Source organism: Acanthopagrus latus, chromosome 22 (assembly GCF_904848185.1).
Source record: "Acanthopagrus latus isolate v.2019 chromosome 22, fAcaLat1.1, whole genome shotgun sequence".
Lineage (NCBI taxonomy): Eukaryota > Metazoa > Chordata > Actinopteri > Spariformes > Sparidae > Acanthopagrus > Acanthopagrus latus.
This window is the reverse complement of record NC_051060.1, coordinates 1,018,880-1,038,719: the sequence shown is the minus strand read 5'-3', so window position 1 is coordinate 1,038,719 and position 19,840 is coordinate 1,018,880. Positions and strand designations below refer to the sequence as shown.

The following is a 19,840-nucleotide window of genomic DNA, read 5'->3' as shown; positions in this document are numbered from 1 at the left end:
CCATTTCACCCTCTATTTTGATCCATTTGAATTCCATGCCTCATACTTTAATGAACTCCTCCTACAGATTGAACACCACAAACTTCCAATTCACTCAGTACCATCCTCAAACCTTCAACATGAAGTTATCAAAAGCTTATGCCTACATTAAACATGGTGGGTGTCATGGTGTGTGTGTTCATTTTCACCATAAAGTATCAACTCCTTATAACTTCAACATACAATTTCCCATGTACAGCAAATTCATCACACATGTATACGATGTCACCATGAATACCTCCATGCATCAATACTGTGTCATATTCATAGCGCCACCTACTGGACACAGGAATTCAGACAAATATCCTATTTACATGACATGTATAGGTTTTTTCATATCATATACTACAAGATGACATGTAATCAAAAGGTGAACACATCCTCCAACAGCGTTGCCGCCAATCAATAATCAAAAAACACACACTGACCACAAATTCTGCACTGTCTGAAACAATAGACAGTTAAGAGATGCATACACAATAATCAGGCATTGGGCCCGGGTATGTGGCACGCCCCAACAGCACCATGCCCCAACACGCCTGGACTGTGAGGTCCCGTTAATCACTGCTTGCAGCTTTAATATGCAGTGGGCCTTGCAGCAGCTGTTCAGTGATGGTGGAATATCATCTTCATCATGTTGGAGGACTTGCCATGAGGTTTATAGAACACATATCTGTGCAACTATATGCATAATAATCTTTACTCTGACTGAACATTAGTGCACTAACCTGCATGATCTTGCCATCTTTGCTGCGGTACAGTGTGTAGAGCTGATAGGCTTTATAGTTGTGTGGAGGGACGGACGCATGAAAGGCCCCTCCTCGCAGTCTGTCTTTCCTTTTGTGACTGGCTTCGCTGTTCCTGGTCTCTTTGCGGCGAAGGGGGTCAGACAGAGATGGCTAAAACATCAAAGCACCCGAGGTTAGTCAATATTCCATTTCATATGTCTCAAACAGTAACTAATGAAGAGACGAGTGCAACTCTGCGCTATTCTTCAAAGAACATCAATATGGGGTACAGTTTGTTTTTTTGGATGGACCTACCTTTTCTTTCTGCTTCCTGTTCTTTCCCCGCCTTGTGTTTGACTCTGTCACCTGCTTGCAGGCAACTCGCTCACTGCTCTGGGTGTCATCTGCAGCAGATGCACTGTCCTGTAGGGAACAGGAGGAGGGAAATGTTTGGTGGAGCAGCTTCATGGAAATGTTAAAGCTCTACAGACATAAAAAAATATATAAAAAGAAGTTCCAAAGCAGGTCTTTGCTGGCTAATGTGGGATTGAGTGCACATTGGTACTGTGATTTAATCCTAAATATTTCCATCATTTACATTCACCCTGTTATTTCCTCATTATTATTTACACTTAGATTAACCCCTTAAACCACAGAGCCACATTAGTCAATATACTTATGCTATGAAGCCAAACTCTGGTTGAACCCTTAAAGAAAAAGTTCACCATCAGAACAAAATGCAGTCATTTTCCTCACACTCCTCACATTTACACACATGTATATACCGGTATATCGAATTTCACAATATATTTCACTATATATATATATATATATATATATATATATATATATATATATATATATATATATCACAATACACACACACACATATATATATATATATATATATATATATATATGTGTGTGTGTGTGTGTGTATATATATTCTTTGTGAAATTCGATATTCCAGTGTATAATTGGCCATTTTTGACTACTTTTGATTTTACCATTATATTTCATCTTAAAAACTATTTACCATGCCTTGTTTGCTGTGACTGACATACTGTAACAATACAATGGACCTAAAATCACAAAAAAACATCAAATCTGAGTAGGAAAAAGTTAGATTTTTTTACAGTGAATCATGCAAATATATATTGTTGTTGGCTAAATTTGTGCACAAGTGTTTGAAATTTGAAGTTATATGTAACTATTTACATTTAAATGCAGGCGATGCCTTAGGCTCAGGGCTCCCTCAGCTCCTTCCAGCTGCACTGCCTGCTCCACATTCAGCAGTCTCCTCATTGTTTTGACTCACAAAACAAAAAAACAACTCCACTACACACTAAACACACTACACCCAGCACTACATAACACACTAACTATACACTCCAAATGCGCTGTATGCCACAAATCTCTCAACTCCCAAAACTCGCTGTCTCTATTACCGTCACTGCTGCTGTCACTCTTCTGCCCTTTCACTCCCACAACTTACCCTGTTCCTCAGCAACCAAATCACGTAGTTTGCCATCATTTTGTGATTGGTTGGTGTGGTGCCTTTTTCTACCAATAGGAATGTGTTTTATTGCTTGTAAACACTTGCGGACACTTTCATGACAAAAGCCCGTTTTTACCATTTCTTCCTGCACCAGACACAAAGCAAACATGATGGCAATGTTCGCGAAAAAAGCGTGGTGGACATTATTTACCCTAAGTCCAGTTTTGGATGTGCCGGTGCGTCTGGTCCATTGACTCGGGAGGCGGGCCTAGAGTGATAGAGTTAACATAGTGGCGACACTCCCATAGACCTCCATTGTAAAAAATGGTGGTGTTTTGTACCGCCTACTTCCGGGTTATGGAGCTTGGATTACTTCCAAACACTGTCATTTGGGCGCTGGACTTCATTCACTTATATTGCGGCACATTGAATAGTTCCAGAGGTAAGTTGCTGAAATATTGACCTTTTTTGAATTGTCAACTGACTATATTGTATCAGAGGCCCTTTGTGATGCTTTCACTGGTTTTCATTTGTACATGCACAGCATAATTATCTATATTTTATCTTGGTTGTTAGAGCCAATTTTCAAGCATTGCCTACTAGATTGCTAGCTAGTGCGACTTCACCGCAGTTAAAGACTGCACTGAATCGCTAGCAACTTTTATATTAAGGATGTTTGGTAACTAACAAGCAGGATTTACATGTATTACTAAGGGGTTTTATTTATTTTGGCTTTTATCTGCTGAACCCGTCCATGTCAGCCATCGTTTGTCATTTATGTGTGTGATATAGGACTCATTCTAGCTGCTAGTAATAGTAGAAATAAGTGGGCATTTGTGATAAATATTTCATTTAATATTTCATTTAATTTTGGGATATACTACCTTTTTTATCATGTAACGTGTTGTTGGCTGTATTTAATTTTTTGTGCTGTGTTCAATTTAACATGGTTACTCTCATTACTTCATGTACACTACTGCGCTTTATTTTAAGCGGCTGCTGCTTGAGGTCACGACAGCGGCTGCTGGTGGTCACGGCGGCTGACGATGGTGGCGGTGGCTGCTGCTAATGGTCTGCGAATTGGCTGCTAATCTGGTCCTTCTCCTGAGTTTTTTTTTCCATTTGGTTCTTCATGGTTGCGATGTCATGGATCACCTGCCCTTGGTTTTTGTTTAATAATAATGCTTTCTTTGAAAACATTGATTTGTATCAGCCATCCTTACACTGATGTCTCAATAACTGTAACACGAGTTACAAGTGTTTTGTTATTTGATTAAGTTACTTGAGTTGAGTTACAGCTAACGTTATGAACCCAGAACCACAGAGAAATATCTTAATAGCTCTGCACTAAAGACCCAAGCATGCAGGTGTAAATTAGTTATTTATTCTGTAATACTTTTGATAATATGTGGATAGCTTAATCTTAAATATTCTAGTAATATTCTTAGTCTTAACATGACCATGTTTCACGTTGTGGTCCTGGGGTGGCCACTTTCATCTGAAGAAGTGAGCTAGCTGCGAGGTGAATGCTGAACGGACCATGGCAGACCTCGAAGGACCATGGCGACAACGAAGGTAAGCTAATGGCTGAATCAGAATCAATAAGCCAAATCACGGGAATCAATAATACAGGCCAGTTGCGTTTAAATGAAAATTATGAGACTTCTGTTATCAGATGAGTGATAATGAAAAGAAAAGTTAAACATGAACACTAAGCCTTTCCCTCCAAAAATGTAAACGTTATCTAAGTAATCCACAGCTTTTCGTTGTCACCCTGCCTCTCAAAATGCAAAACTGATATTAAGAAAAATGTAATAATGTGATAACAGCTGAACAAATACTTGGGTGTGTGTTTTTTTTTTTTATATTTACCGTTCAATAACTAAATCGCTGCTGTCTGTCTCATAGAAGAACATGACAGCCAGCCTGTGTTTTGGAACTATTGGGGCTTACATGAACCACGTGACTACCCTGGTGGCGACATCACAGAGTGCCACAACTCTTAATCTCTATGGGGCTGGGTGGGCCGTGTGGGGGTGGGCTAGCAGCTAGCTACACACGAACATCCGGACTCGTTTAGTCTCATTAATCCACACCAGTCAGGTTAGATGGGACTAAACCACTGGTATAAATCCTCTTGTTTCTTAAGGTATGTTGTGGAAGTGAGCTCTGCAGTGATTGGCTCTGGTGCGCACGTGGCTATGGTGTGCAGTGATTGGCTCTGGTGCGCACATGACTATGGTGGCTATGGTTGACAATACTTGCAGAATTCGTAAAGCACTTCTGAACTAATCTATTAACGGTATCATTGTAGTCCAAACAAATGCAACGTTGCACACCCTTGAACCATGCAGCAGCCATGTTGAAACTCTCAGATCAGTCTGATCCTGATCTGCAGAGATATTTGAGGCACACATACACAGATAGAACCAGACAGACAGAGATTCTTTGCTTTCATAGAGAGATGTCTCTCATTATTTTCACCTCAGTGAGGTGCTTTTGAATCTTTAACCACTGCTCTTGACAGAATCAGTTAAGTTACATTTACATTTAGGGCATTTAGCAGACACTTTTGCCCAAAGCCACTTACAATAAGTACATTTGTCACAAGAAAGGGGTTGTGAGGTGTTTTGGAGAAGAGAGGAGGGAATTGGGTCAAGGGAACAGGTGGTTGCATGGTTAGACGTCAGTAGTGACAAGTCTCCTCTGAACACCTTCAGATGAGAGAGGGCTGAAGCAGGTAAGGCCATCAGAGTTGAGGGTTGGAGGAGGTGCTTTTCTGGATGGGCATGGGAGTAAATGAGGAGCTGATGTCTTTTACTTTCTTGGTGAAATTGCAAAGTCATCAGCAGTGAGAGAGTAAGGGGGTGAGGAGGCAAGACAACGGACGTGAATGAAATTTGTTGGCTTCCTGGTACAGACTTGTTTCTTCAGCAGAGTCCACATTCTAAGTGCTGTATTGTAGGCAACTGGATGTGTTTCAGTATCTTGAAAACATTTCACCCTGTTAAGCCTGTTGAGCACACGTTCGACGGAGTGACTAGTTCGGTCTATCTACCGGAGGACACGGATGTCAACAAACCAGTATGTGGCTACTTGCACAAACACACTGTTTTAACTACTTTTTTTTCATTTTGAGTCATACACGCTACAGTGCTGTGTTGTAAGGTGTCTGCTGATGTTGCATGACTTTTGGGGTGAGATTTGGAGCATGTTAAGAAGCTTAAAATACAGTGTAAAGTTCTGACCCTATGCTGTTAGCTGTCAATGCTAACGCTCCGTTCACGGAGCCCTGTAATGGTTGGACCAAATGTGTTCGCGTCTTCAGTACTGGCAAGTCGAGGGTAGCTTGAGCAATGAAGCTGCATGTTTAAATCGACCGAAGTTCTCCTTTAAGCACTCTCTCTCCTCAACCCTCTCTGTTCTTCTTTCCTCCATATTGCTTTTCTTCAGACTCACAGGAATCTCACATACGTATGTCCTCACCTTCGTCTCATGCCAATGTTTAAAGTGTTTGTCCCTGTTCTTATATCTTTCTGTTGTCCCTCTCTTTCCCTGTGAACTGCCAACATAATAATAAAGTAGCAATGATCCAGGTTTTACCTTACAGGGTAGCATCTCATCTCTGGGTACTGACTGAGCTCTGCCCTCCGCCTTCAGCTTGTCTCTCCGTTTCCTCACACTCCTGCCACGCACAAAACTCTGAACCTGGACGCACACAAGAGGAGACAAATGACTGTAATCACAAGTGAAATCATCATGCATGTTCATTAAATAACAAACTTTATCTATTGAAAACAGCTACATATTGGAGGAAATGCAATTAAGACCTCAATGTATTTAGTTAATTTTTACATTTCACCCCAAGGACCAAGTATCAATCGAAGAGAAACCTTATAACCTCTAATCAGTTTGCAAAAACAAGGAATTCAAATGCTAGTCAGTTTAAACAGTGAAAATATGATGTTGATAAGATGATCCTTTACACAATGGAAAAAAAAACAGATAGTAGGAATGAAATGAATGCTATACACGCCACAAATGTCTTATGGTGTTATATAAAGCTGTCTTGCAACAAGTAATAGCAATACACTGCCATCTCACAGAGAGTGAGCACAAAAAACGTAACAAAAAACTTTTCACAGCTGCCTGTACTGGTGCGACTGGTAGTTACTGGTTTTACCTGGGGAGCTTTGGTCAGTAGAAGAGCCACATCTGGGTTGTTGTGCTCTCTGGCCTGGTCCAGAGCCGTGTGACCTGCCTGCACAAACACATACAGACAGGACAGTGACAATGTGACTCAAACCGACAAAGGAATTACTGTACAGTTTGTAGTGTTATAGCAAGCTAAACATTCCCTTATTTAACCCCTTCCTGTACTGTCCGAAATATGGACCGTTAAGAGATGCATACACAATAATCAACCGATGGGGCCGGGTACTTGGCATGCCCCGACAGCAGCATGCCCCAACACATGTGGACTGCGAGGGCCCGTTCATTGCTGCTTGCAGCTTTAATTTTTATTTTAGTTGACTACGATTTCATCAATTTAGAGAAAAACTGAAATAAATAAATATAAATATAAATATAAATATAAATTGGTAAGTCAAATTGTGTGATGAGTCGTTATCGCGATGGGAAGTTCAGACTGAGCTAGGTGGCAAAGATAGATCTTGGGATTCACAGCGATCAGAACAATCAGGTTAACAAAAATGAGTGTGCTGATGTTTCAACACTGAAAATTTCAGATACCAAGAAGGCAGTGACAGTGCGTTGCTCAAGGGGAGACTGTTAACAACAGAAATGTGTTAACAGTCTAATGTGATTTGAAGACAAAGAACAGCGAAGTGAGTGCACAAACATTTCATCTGAGCATTAATGATGTAGAATGAGACTTGCGGACACCCACATTGTTGCAGATGCGGCTGTCTGTACCCGCCTCCAGCAGCAGACGTACTGTCTTCTTATGATTCAGAGCAGCTGCCACGTGTAGTGGTGTGTCCCCAACCTACATATATACATACACAGGACAAGACATGCGGTTGTGAAGGGCGAGCCTTGATCTATTCAAAATTTTAAAGGGATAGGTTGTGTTTTTTGAAGTGGGGTCATATAAAATACATATCTATAGTTGGTCTGTTCCCTACCATCAACACTGATCAGCACAGCCTCAGTTTGGAGAATTAGAGAGCAGCTCCAGCCCAGATGTTAAGCTTTGTACTGCAGTGAACGGTGCCCAGATGCAAAGCAAATTTTAACCACCTAAATCAAGGCTCATCTAAAAAAATCAATAACAGTGCAAGTGTACATTGTATAGAGAAAATTCATGCTGCTTTACATCGCCATCAGACCGTCCTTTCTTTTGGCACTGCATTTTCTCAACCGTAGAACCCCCGTATCCTTACGCATTAGTGCAAGTAGGCCTCGCACTTCAAACCCCACTTCATAAAACACAAACTATCCCTTTAAGATGCTTGGATGAACATTCACAAAAACAGTAGAGTTACAAACATGTTCTGACATTATATTTGTCACTCTTAAATGACATGTTTTAGCTGTATAACAAACAAATCACAATGACAGACTAGATCTAACTTGGATGTGTTACATTTCCAAGTAAAATTATGGACAGAAAATTGTGTGTAAAATAAAGCAGACAACACAGCCTCCTCCTCCCTCGGGTTATTTTGGCAAATTAATTCAAAAGTCCACCAGCCACTTTTTATGAACCAGCCAATATTTTTTGTGTTCAGTCAATAACTCACCAGGTTTTTCTCTGACACAGAGCAAAAGGCTCCAAGCAGGATGCGAATCATAGCCACATGGTTATAGCGGGCTGCGACATGCAGACACGTATCCCCGGCCTTTAAAACAATTAAAGGATTAAACAATTTTAAAAGAATGTATTCTAAAACAAAATATTAGTTATTCAATAACAATCAAAAGATGTGTCACAGCAGAACACAGCATAAATCAGTTATAGTACTTAATTCAAGGTTTGAGATACATTTAATCGTCATTATGTAACACAAGATTGTGCATCAACTTTTATGTTGTGTTTATGAAGTAACATACACACACCAACTATACAGACTAATTAGCAACTATATCACAAGCTTGATTCTGTATATTTTTTAATTCTGGACATTCATAAATAAATAATCATTTTACAAAACGATGGCTTAACCAGCACCAGAAATGCTTGTTAGTGTCAGCCCTAAATAATTTAAGATTATTTCATCAACACTTTAACACTCAAAGTCATCCAAATGTGTTTCTATTACATCTATTTTAACTTAACTATAGAAGTCCATATAGAGTCAATTTTCTTTCAGTTATCACTGAACCTGTACCTCCTGCCACACCTGAATGAAATACTGAAGGCTCGGAACTCAAAGTCACCATACAAGCAGCACTCTGGCTGCTGCTCAGACCTGACACCAACAGCCTCCTGCCGTATTTGTGTTGTGCTGAGTTTTTCCCGTGAAGTTTCCAATTATATTTGAAGTGCAAATGCACCATGCAGTGTTTCATAATTAATGCAACATTCTGGATTTCAAAGCTGCTGGATAAGAGAAGCAAGTAATGTAAAGAGGATGATGTGAAGATTCAAGTTGTTTTCAAAGAGAATTTTACATGAAGAAACAGCAAATTTGAGAAAAAACAGAAAGAAAAAGGAAATTAAAAATACAGTGGGTTAAGTATGAAAAAAATATTCATGGGATGGATGTAACATCAAACTTCAAGGGTAAATCATACCTTTTCTTCCTATCTGACTTTTTTTTTTTTTTTAAGTATTTTTTTTGGCCTTTTCTGGTTTTATTGATAGGACAGCTGAAGAGTGTGACAGGAAACAGGGTAAGAGAGGGGGAGTGACGCGCAGCAAAGGGACCCGGGCCGGAATTCAAACCCGGGTCCACTGCAGAGCCTCGGCGCATGGGTCACTCGCGCTACCAACCGAGCTAAGCGGCGGCAGTCCATTAAGTGGCAGTGCAACAAGCAATAAACACAACATCTGGCATTTATGGTTGTTACTGTGAATACAGTGGCCTATTTACATAAATGAGACAAGCAGCAACAATGGTGTCCTGTCGTGTCTCTATCGATTAAATTAACAAAAGTCCAAATCTCCTTTTAGATCTAGTCTGGTTGCTACCAACTACTGAGAAAAATACCTGGCTCTGCTAAATGTTGATTAGAGTCATCCAGTATTTTGAATTCATTGAAACACTGTACCAATGATTACACAGAATCCCTTTTAACACAGAAAAAAAAGACACCAGTACTCTAATGCTCTTAAAACTTACAGGGAATGCTCTGCTCTGATATGTCAGATTTAGCAGGGCTGAGCAGGTCCTGCCCACAGTATTTCAACACCAGCTGACAGTGTTTTTGCAACCATGACAGTGGTCATAGATGGTGACGGCAAAGCTGTGAAATCACAGCCTAACAGAAGTCTTGATAGATTGTTTAAAGGCATGATGTGTGTGCCTTTCTCTGTGTATTGAGCATTTTGATACATGATATAGTACCTAGACCCTTTTAAGAATCTAAAAGACATGAAAATCTTACTTTCTACAACATGTGATCTTCAAATGTGCTGTCTGTTAGACTGAGAGGTGAAAGACTAGTGAGACTTACATGGTTCTTGCTGTCGGGCCTGGAGCCTCCCAGGAGCAGAACCTTGGAGCTCTGAGCATGACCGTTCTGACATGCAAGGTGGAGTGCTGTGTTTCCTGCCTGGAAACAACAGGACCAGAATGTGATTCATCATGTGACAGTGTTTATTTATTTATTTTTTTCTGCCAAACATACCATCAACCAGATAAAGGGTTTGGCCAATGGATGACAGCCATCGACAACTAATCCCTTACCATCATAACCCTGATTTAAAAACCTCCACACCAGAGCACAATTAAGAGGCATGTCCCCTCAGAGTTTTTGTCATTTGTAATATGTGGGGAGGGGAAATGAAAAGAAGTATGTTGCTGCTCAGTGCACTAACATTACATCTCCATGACCCATTTATTATTATTTTTTTTTTATTAAACCAGCTCAGTTAGGAGAAACCAAGACACTCACACACAAATTTGTGGCAGCAGTGTTTCTGTCCCACAGGCCACTGTTTCTCTCAGTCATAACATTTTTACACACTTTTCTTAGCCTAGCTTCCTTGGCTAGTTGGTCAACATTGTTTAATGCATATGAGGCTGGACAAAGCTAAGTGACTGACATGTGGTGCGGGGGGATGTTTGTCAGTGGTAATGGGAGATACTGTCCTCTGCAGAGTGTGACAGTTGGAGATACATGTCAGAGCAATGGTGTGAAACAGCAGCTGCTCCGACAACATTGAGGGGACACGCTGCCTCAAATTCATAAACAGCTATGTCTTCGTCCATCGCAATGTTTCACTGTCGACATCGTCATACGCCAATTCAGCAGACATCATCGAATCCTAACCAAGACAATAGCCTGATATGGAATATTGGCTACAGTTTGTAGGCCTGTGTTACACCTGTATAGCTAGACTTGTGAAATAGAGTACATTGTGAGGATTGGACTAATCAGCAGGCAGCAGAGTCAAAACTTTTTGTTATATTTGCTTATTTTCTGCATTTTATAGTTTCCATAATTACTAATTTCTGACCATGTTATTTATGAGATAGCCTCTTAATATTTCTCTTCAAGTGCACCAGATTGATGCATTTAAAATTTAAAATGTGCACAATTTTCTTTCAGGGAAGCACCCCTCAGGATCCCCTTAGGGTCTAAGATCCACCCATCACAGGATACATTCAGATCAAATCTGGCTGTGTGACGTGATGGGAAACCCGCTGATCAGTTTGCTGAAAGGAGATGCTGCTATGTTGATATGCTACTAGCATGCTGGTCCTACTAGTGACCTGTTGTCCTTGTTGATGGGTTAAAATAACAGCAAAGTAACAGAATGCGGGGCAGATCATTACTGTGTGTTCTAAACTGGGGCAAAAGACTAAACTGAGTGAAACAAGACACTAGACAGAGAAATGTTCGCTGTGTTCCCTCAGTAGCATTTATAACTGCTAAATAACATGCCGCTGACCCCGTACTCTGCCTGCGATCACCGTTATGAATGCCGGTCCTACAGTGATCATCGGCATCCACGGATGTGTTTAAACTGTTGCACAATGTCAAAATGAGTGAACAACACATGACACATTATGTTACATGTTACAATCCACCGCAACTTGACGTCGAGCTGTCGAGTCTCATTCAACTTTTACGCCATAGCCAGGTGCGTTCTTCTATGGAACCACCAGCAGCCCTCACCGCCACAGCCAACATGGACTATCCTCATTAAAATATGTGTCGTTGAACTGCGGGATTTGGTCTGAAACCAGTAACTGTCTAATGAAATCCTATGGGAAATACTGCTAATGACACATTTATTTCCCTTTATTTGACAAGATGAGGGGTTTTTTTGCATCAACCTTACTGAGCACAAGTGAAGTTAGACCATAAAGAAAGGTTGTTTTATTGCTTTTGAATTCAACTTTTAAAAGAGGAAGAATGTGACATTTTGACTTAGAAAAGTCTGGCAAAAAAAATAAAAAATCAGCACTGTGGTTGGCAGTTTCAACCTCTGCTGTAAAATCACCTTGTTTTTAGCATGAACGTTGGCTCCAGCCTTCACCAGCAGTTTGACGGACTGGCAGAAGCCGTGCCAGGACACCTCATGGAGAGCTGTGTTGCCATCCTGACAGGACAAAAGACAAAAAGCCACATTTACAACAGCCTGACTGACATGCTTTACTTTGTGTCAACACAAGAGAAGTGTCAGAGAAACCTCCATTTATGAAGATTTCCTTTGTTATAGTAGATTTAGGGAACACATAAAGAATTACAGTGATACTTTGATGAGATTCCATCAATACAACAGAGTCAAGTCACACCAAACACCCACTGTGCTGCTCAGTCTATGTCTGAGGTTCAGACACTGTCAAAAGGTTTCACAAAAAGACTACCAGAAAAAAGAGGGAACATGCCTTTTGAGCATCAACAGCATATCAAAACAGAAGCAAGTCAGAAAACTGGAAGGCATTTCCAGAAAGACTTCATATAATTTTGTCTCCCAGAAAATCAGAAAAGGGCCCATTTCCAATAAAAGCAAAGTGTTTGGCCTAGTCACACGTGAAACATGTCTGATGAACAGTTTTCAGTTTGCAAATATTAACCTCTAATGTTACAGCAGAAAGTGATGTCTTCCTCATCAGTGGGGTTATCAGTGCCTATGTTTTATATTATTTTTCTTTCATACCTTATTATTACAATTATTATTTTTCATCATGTTGTGGCACTGGCAATACTGAATCCTGTTTATACAGTGTATAGGTACATTTTCTATTGCTAAATCTGAGCATTATTATGTATTATTATTTGAATATAGTTTGAATACTAAAAAAAAATAAGGAGGGAAAATTGATTAGGATTATAGAGGTACATTGACAGCACTAAATCCTATTTACAACAGGGTTCTTGGGATGCAGTGAGTGAAAAAGCGATTCATTCTTAATGAGCCAACTGTAAAGAGGTTCTGGAAGGGCTCTGTTAAATCATGCAGGGCACTGACTGGATTATTTTTGTACAGCCAGTGGTACACCATTAAGCTTTAAGTACTAAAATACACTTTTAATAATTCATTATAATTCAGCACAGCATGTAAAGAGTTTTGACATAAAACAACTGTGCATGGCTATAATCCCTGTAGGTCATCTCACTGTGACTCTAAACACTCCTCTAAAGATAAGCAGATTAAAGGCACACTGGTTTCTCTATGATTATCAGATGCTTTAACGCAGTCATTATGATGGCTTTGAAATTCCCCCAGCTCCTCAGAATGACTGTAACAGAGGTACCAGAGGTGCAACACACACAGCCTCTGTGTGTGTTCTATGTTTGTGTCTGTTTCTGTCTTTTGATCTGCACCTTGTCTTGTCTGTCCAGTGCACACCCTTCCTGGATGAGAGCACTGATGACATCACTGTTTCCCACCACAGCAGCCCGCTGTAATGCCGTCTGCTCCCCCTGCCAATGACACAAACACACATCACTGACTACCAATATGCAGCACTCAAGAAACAGGATAAGAAAACCAGCATCCATCCATAAAAAATCTATTTCATCATGTGAAAATCTTGGAGCTCCAATTTGTCATTTCATTGTGTTATTAATTTGCAGTGTATCTGCTCAGTCAGATTCAGAACTCTTAGTGAAAACTGTATTATTTTTGATTAACTTTCCTGAAAAAAAGTTGTTGACAGGTTAAAACAGAGATATAAGATTTTCATACATCACAGGTGACACAGATTCGTTTTGCGGGACTTGTGTTTTATTACTACTTTCTTTTAGTGTAATAAACACATTACTTTTGTATTTCGCTGCATATATTACTGCATTTTAATGGGCTCAATAGTAGATAAAGTTGGAAATTTTTGCAAATATAATCATTTGCCTGCTCTGTCTTTCTGAGAATTAGATGAGAATATGTAGATCTGCTTTAATAATCAGAGAGAAATAGAAATCTCACTCTCTACATTATGGGTCCTTAGGGCACATGTGTCTATCTGTACTGTATGTATTTATTCGCTAAGTCTGTTTGCTTATGCACCGCATAAAAACTTTCTTTTGCCAGATTTTGACTGTTTTTATTTCCACAAATTGAAAATGTGCATAGACAGGTGGATGGAATCACACTTCATCTCCTGTAGATGTTAATGTCCAATCTGGAGTCAGGATGTGGCTAGACTGGAAGCAGGGGGAAACACTTAACCGAACAAATAAACACCTCTAAAACTCATTGATCGTATCACATATCATCACTAGGTGATTTGTTCACCTTTAACAGGGAGGATGAACCTGGTTCATTTTATTCACCTGACTGTTTTGTTTCTTCTGATTACAGAGCCATTAGCCATTAGGTCACATAGATTTTAACTCACACAAACCTCAGTCAGATAAAGGACCAATGAGTCAGGCAGACTAGACTAGACTAAACATATTCAACTAATCAACCCCCCTACCAATGCATTCTCTCTCATACTGGGTAATGGAGAGCAGGTAAAAAGGGGGATGTTTCCTGGTCATTTTCCTAAGGAAAAGGATGGCATCCCACATCACCTATTTCAAATCTTAAAAATTCCCTTGTGCATCCCTTGTTTTTTAAATTCATACACAAACTGAAAAGTAACAATTTCAATTTGTGTTTGTCAATCAGGAAGTTATGCGCTTTTTCAGCAAATGAAAGCCAGGTGCAGTGAATGTGCAAGCATCCTAGAGTCTGGTCTCCAAAGTTAGGTTGCCAACTTTGTACCTTTGTGCCCACTCAGAGACCACAACCAGAGCTTGAGCTCACCAACAAAAACTGGTAATTCAACTCCATCCAAAACCATGATGTAAATCAAGACATTTCTGTTTGTGTACAATTTAAACAAATGAGATACAGTATGTTAACAAGACAGATTTAGCAGTGTTGGTAAGCATATTCTGTTAACTTTAGACAGAGCCAAGTAAGTTGTTTCCCCCGTCTTCCAGCCTTTAAAGCTCTGACACCAGCATGTTCACATGTTCAGGGGACAAACAGTGATATTGCCTTAAAGAATTCCAAGTTTAGATTTTGGAGAGTAGATTTATATCACAAGATCACAGCACATTAATAAGCTAGAGATGTGAGATATAAAAGCATACACAAGATGTGTTTTCCTGCAACTAAGCAGAGTAGTTACTTCATCCCATAAGCATCAGTGTGATAAATGAATCTAATCTTTCATATATTTTAAATAGTGAAGTCCCCAAAACAAACTACCCCCTTCAGTGTTGACCGTTTTGTAAGCTCCTTTTTAATAAGCAAACTATGTATCTCCAAGCTCAGCAGAGTAATTACTGAACAGTGCAGTAATGATGTTAATATGGTCCCAGTGTAGCAGTTATACAAAGCATAGCAAGGTAATCTCAGATAGCTCCATTAGCACGAGTTTAGAGTCCACAGTAATTTGTATAACCACGTAAAAGCATAAAGTTCCAGGAAAAAGGTTCAGCTCATATTCATGCTCTGCCATAAATGGAGTTGTTGAAAACAGAGCAGAATATAGGCAAGTGACCCTTGGCAGGTCAGGTTTGACATGAGAGCAAAGGAAGAAAGAGCAATGATTACCATGAGGGATGGAGGAGAGAGAAGCCGGAGGAGAGGATGAGAAGGTACTTGAAAGCCAGATAAAAACTGAACTGAGCAGAGCAGCAGCGGTGGAGGAGTGGACTTTGTTGAGGGAAAGAAGGATGGGGGGGCAGATGTCTGCATGCTCAGTAGGAGCAGGATTGGCTAACCTCCTTCACTCTCCCTGATCCTCCAGGCTCTTTGCCAGCCCTCTTCCACTGTCTTCTCCCCTCCTCATCCTCCTCCCGCTTCAGTCTGCACCTCCTGCTCCCTTCACTTCTGGAGGATGCATTGCAGCCTGTAGCAGAGCTCACTGACCACAGAGAGTGAATTTGGCAATGCCATAGATTGGTATTATCACTATCTGTGGGAAAGGGGGACTTGCATCTTGAGGGCAAACCAACAAGGGGACAGCCCAAAGAGTCCCATTCAAGGCCACTGGAGGACATTAGGCTACAGGAATCTTTGTGTTAAAGGAAAATGGTGTAGGTCTAAAAAAACAGAATTGAGAGCAAACAAATAAGCATTCCACTGGTTACCACCATCAGGACTGCAGTGCAGGAGCTGGACATGGATGAAGCTGAAATATGGCTGACACAGCTGACAGACGGATGATTTTACTCACATCGTCTTGGATGTCCAGGTCACAGCCAGCTTTGAGCAGGATACGGACAACCTCAATGTGGCCTTTGTAGGCAGCCAAGTGCAGGGGGCTCCTACCATACTGTGGACACAAAACACACACAACATAAGCACACAAACCTCTCAAAGAAGCAGAGAAAGTTGAAAAATGAAACCCACCACTGCTGTCCCACACACAGATTCACAGCCCGGTGAGTCAGATACCACTGCAGTCACAGCCTTCATGGCGGCATGGTGGCATGACTAAAGACATCTGCTCCAGAATATCATCCATCTCAGTAATAAGTCAACTGAAAACAAACAAATCCCTAATCCATGGTTTAAGAGAGTAGTGCACAATATGCACAGCTGTTCATGTTAGCTGAGCAGAGGATCAACTCTGCATCCTGCCACTATAAGACTGTGGGCGGGCCTTAAAGCAGAAGATGTTACTTAACTTGCTAAAAAAATGTCATTTTAAATATTTGAAAAACAAATTATAATTATCATTATTATTATTATTAATTTTTTTTACAAAGAAAAATAATACTGTTGACCTCAAAGTCTGTAGAATACATTTGTCAAAAGTATTGATACTTTGATTTGTTTTCAATACCATGTTAATATATTTAAATTTATATATCAAGATAGTGTTATAGACTTCCTATAGTATCGATAGTAATGAAGTACAATCAGATATTCAACCCAAGGCTGCACAGAAATGAACATTGCAAATATGTTGGACAACCAGCAGGTGTTGTCAAGGTTGCGTTATATCTCCAATCTGTGAAAATCATGGACAGGATCTCAAGAAAGTCTGAGGCCATGGTCGTTTGTGGGAAAACAGGGTCGTTTTCACAAGTGACAAGAAAATGGACCGTGAGATGAACAGGCAGCTTGGTGCGCTGCCAGCAGAAACATTGAGTTTTTAGCTGGACTGCTGGGTAGAGACCAAAAGAGTGAGAAAGCATATACAGGCAAATGTGTTGGAATTTGTTCAGCAGTATTTGCAGCTTGTACATTTCAAAGTCTAACAAGGAATATTTCCTATTTTGTGAGCCTTTGAAGTATTTTTTCTTTTTGCTCTTGTGTTGAGAGATGTACCGAGGTACTTCTCTTTTATAGTAGCGTTCTATATTCTAAGTTTGTAAATTCTGGTATTGTCCTTACTCTAGACTATCCAAAGTAGATATAGAAAGGCATGTTGCTGCAAAATTCATGACATTCTTTTAATGCTGAGTGAAACATCCATCCATCCATCATCTGTACACATTATATGTACGCCGCTTAATCCTCTGCAGGGTCGCGGGGGGGCTGGAGCCTATCCCAGCTGACTTAGGGCGAAGGCAGGGGACACCCTGGACAGGTCGCCAGTCTATCGCAGGGCTACACATAGAGACGAACAACCACACTCTCATTCACACCTACGGACAATTTAGAATGATCAGTTAACCTCAGTATGTTTTTGGACTGTGGGAGGAAGCCGGAGTACCCGGTGAAAACCCACGCTTGCACAGGGAGAACATACACACAGAAAGATCCCAGGCGTCCCAACCGGGACGCGAACCGGCGATCTAGCTGTGAGGCAGCAGTGCTAGCCACTGGGCCACTGTGCAGCCCTGCTGAGTGAAACATATAAAATAAAAATAAAAACAAACAAAAAAACAAAATAAAAACAAAAACAAATAAAAGACAGACATGTTCAAACCAGAACCTGTATGTAATACTCTTTAAATAAATAGCATTTTCCTAAACCACATTTGTATGACAATTTGCTTTTTTAAATTTCATATCATTGTAAACTGAAAAACTTTGGATATTCTACTGTCAGACTAGACCTTTGAAGATGTTAGCTTGGGTTCTGTGAAATTATAATTGGCATTTTTTACTATTTTCTTGCAGTTTACAGTGACAACAATTCATCGATTAGTCAAGAAAATAATCTGCCTATCATTTGAATATGAAAATTATAATCACTGTCAGTCCTTATCTATTCCACTCAAAATGCCTCCCCTCAAGCATTCAATCAGTCAATAAGAGGCTTCCAAAGGGTTTGTGCCATAACTGCATCATATCACCACTGATTCATGCACACAATGATCAATCCCTCTAAATGACAACCCATTAGAAATCTACAAGCAGCAATGATGACAATATCAACTATGAACTTTAAAAATGTTTTTATATATCAAAGATATAAAAATCCTAAAGAGAGAAATTTAAGCAATAACTATCCGTTAAGTTACAATAGTGTTTGTCTGTGACACTGGGGCCAAGCTACAAAAAGTTTATACTGCAAAGTTTATATATCAAAACCATAACCTCTGTCATTCTCACAAAATAGTCCTTTATTCTATAGGCCAGACAATAAAATGTGTAGGGTCCTTTTAATAGTTGATTCAGATGTGGTTAGTGTGTGCCCAACTGTTTCGTCTGAGCAATTTTAGCAGACCTGAAAGGCTGATATCATTAGGAGTGTAACTTCTGTTTTGAGCACACTGTAATCTACAAGTTGTCAATGTTAGATGAAAACCCTGACTGGGCTAATAAAACAATTTTACATGGGGAGAGGCCACTAGAAGTAACTAATGAAATATAACTCTGAACCATTGGTTAACAGACGCAAATATCCCAGTTTGGATGCACTGATGCTCTGTGCTTAACCAGGGAGTTATGATGACATGAGGAAGGTCAACAGTGGGGAATTCCTTCATACAGAAGCCAGGACACATTAGAATTCCCTAAGAGGATTAGGTTAAAGGCTGTCAGCATATCCAGACATCCTGAACATTACACTCAGCATAATGAGCTGCATGAAGAAGAATGACAGAGCAGGATGTCAGCATTCAAACTTCAAACCCAAGATTCAGGTAATCTCTGATTTTCTGTAATTATACTGACTAAATACAGGTTAATTACAGATCCAGTGTGTATTCCCACACAACAGCACAAGCCGCATTACATCCCAGGTATTGTCTCTGTGTTTGCAACTTCATGCTTTGTTTGGGTGCAGCTCGGCTCAGTTCTGCACTTATTGTGTTCCCCCGATTGAGTTACACACTGGGCATGGCTTGGAAGGAAGCCACCAGCCAAGCTCAGGTAAACAGCAGGCCTCAGGCCTGCAGGAAGCCTCTGCTGTCTCCACAGTGACAGGTCTGTTTGGGGCAGTATGCGTGGTAGACAAGTAACAAGAAATTCCAGCACAGAGAGTCATTCAGTTTTCATTCCATAGTGTATCCACCAGAGAGCAGTGAATATGTATTTTCCAACTTTAAAACCACACTGCACAAATCACAATTGCTTAGAAGGCTTCTACCAACGATGAGGGCAAGCAACTAACATAAAAGCTTGAGTTAATTTTAGTTTTATCAAAAGAAGGGTCAGCACAATAGCAACAGCAAACTAGATGTAAATTGTTCCAACATAAATCTTATCCATTACCTCCACCAAGGAGTTAACACTGTCAGTTTGTGTGACTTGGTGGCAGGGTGTAGCATGGGCAAAGGAAGAATCAATTACATTTTGAAGAAGATTAGAATCATCATGACGCAAACTATTTTTCACTCTCATTCACATTCACATTGTGAAATACAGCATTTGGCCTTGTTAAAATAAATTCCAGACATCTTCTATTGATACTGACTGGTATTTGCAGTGGGCAAGGTGCTAAATGTGTGTTAAACTGCCCCTACAATGCTAGCGGTCCGTCGACGCTGCAGACTGGCAGCTCCCAGTGAACACCATATGACCAGGACGAAACAACAC

General features: G+C 40.2%; 1 protein-coding gene across 8 annotated transcripts in view; it reads right to left on the bottom strand.

The window, feature by feature from the left end:
- ankrd6b (ankyrin repeat domain 6b) overlaps positions 1 to 19,840 on the bottom strand; it is a 65,979-nt gene that overhangs the window by 7,764 nt on the left and 38,375 nt on the right. For 5 of the 8 annotated variants that reach the window (XM_037086978.1, XM_037086977.1, XM_037086982.1 and 2 more), the window contains 10 exons: positions 16,080 to 16,178; positions 13,231 to 13,329; positions 11,903 to 12,001; positions 9,907 to 10,005; positions 8,031 to 8,129; positions 7,175 to 7,273; positions 6,449 to 6,526; positions 5,869 to 5,973; positions 1,083 to 1,190; positions 768 to 938 (listed from right to left, as the gene is read on the bottom strand). In XM_037086978.1, the coding sequence (XP_036942873.1) occupies positions 768 to 938; positions 1,083 to 1,190; positions 5,869 to 5,973; positions 6,449 to 6,526; positions 7,175 to 7,273; positions 8,031 to 8,129; positions 9,907 to 10,005; positions 11,903 to 12,001; positions 13,231 to 13,329; positions 16,080 to 16,178 (1,056 nt within the window). Of the gene's footprint in view, positions 1 to 767; positions 939 to 1,082; positions 1,191 to 5,868; positions 5,974 to 6,448; positions 6,527 to 7,174; positions 7,274 to 8,030; positions 8,130 to 9,906; positions 10,006 to 11,902; positions 12,002 to 13,230; positions 13,330 to 15,624; positions 15,946 to 16,079; positions 16,179 to 19,840 lie in introns of those variants that run through there. The other 3 variants (XM_037086975.1, XM_037086976.1, XM_037086980.1) reach the window with 2 other exon arrangements.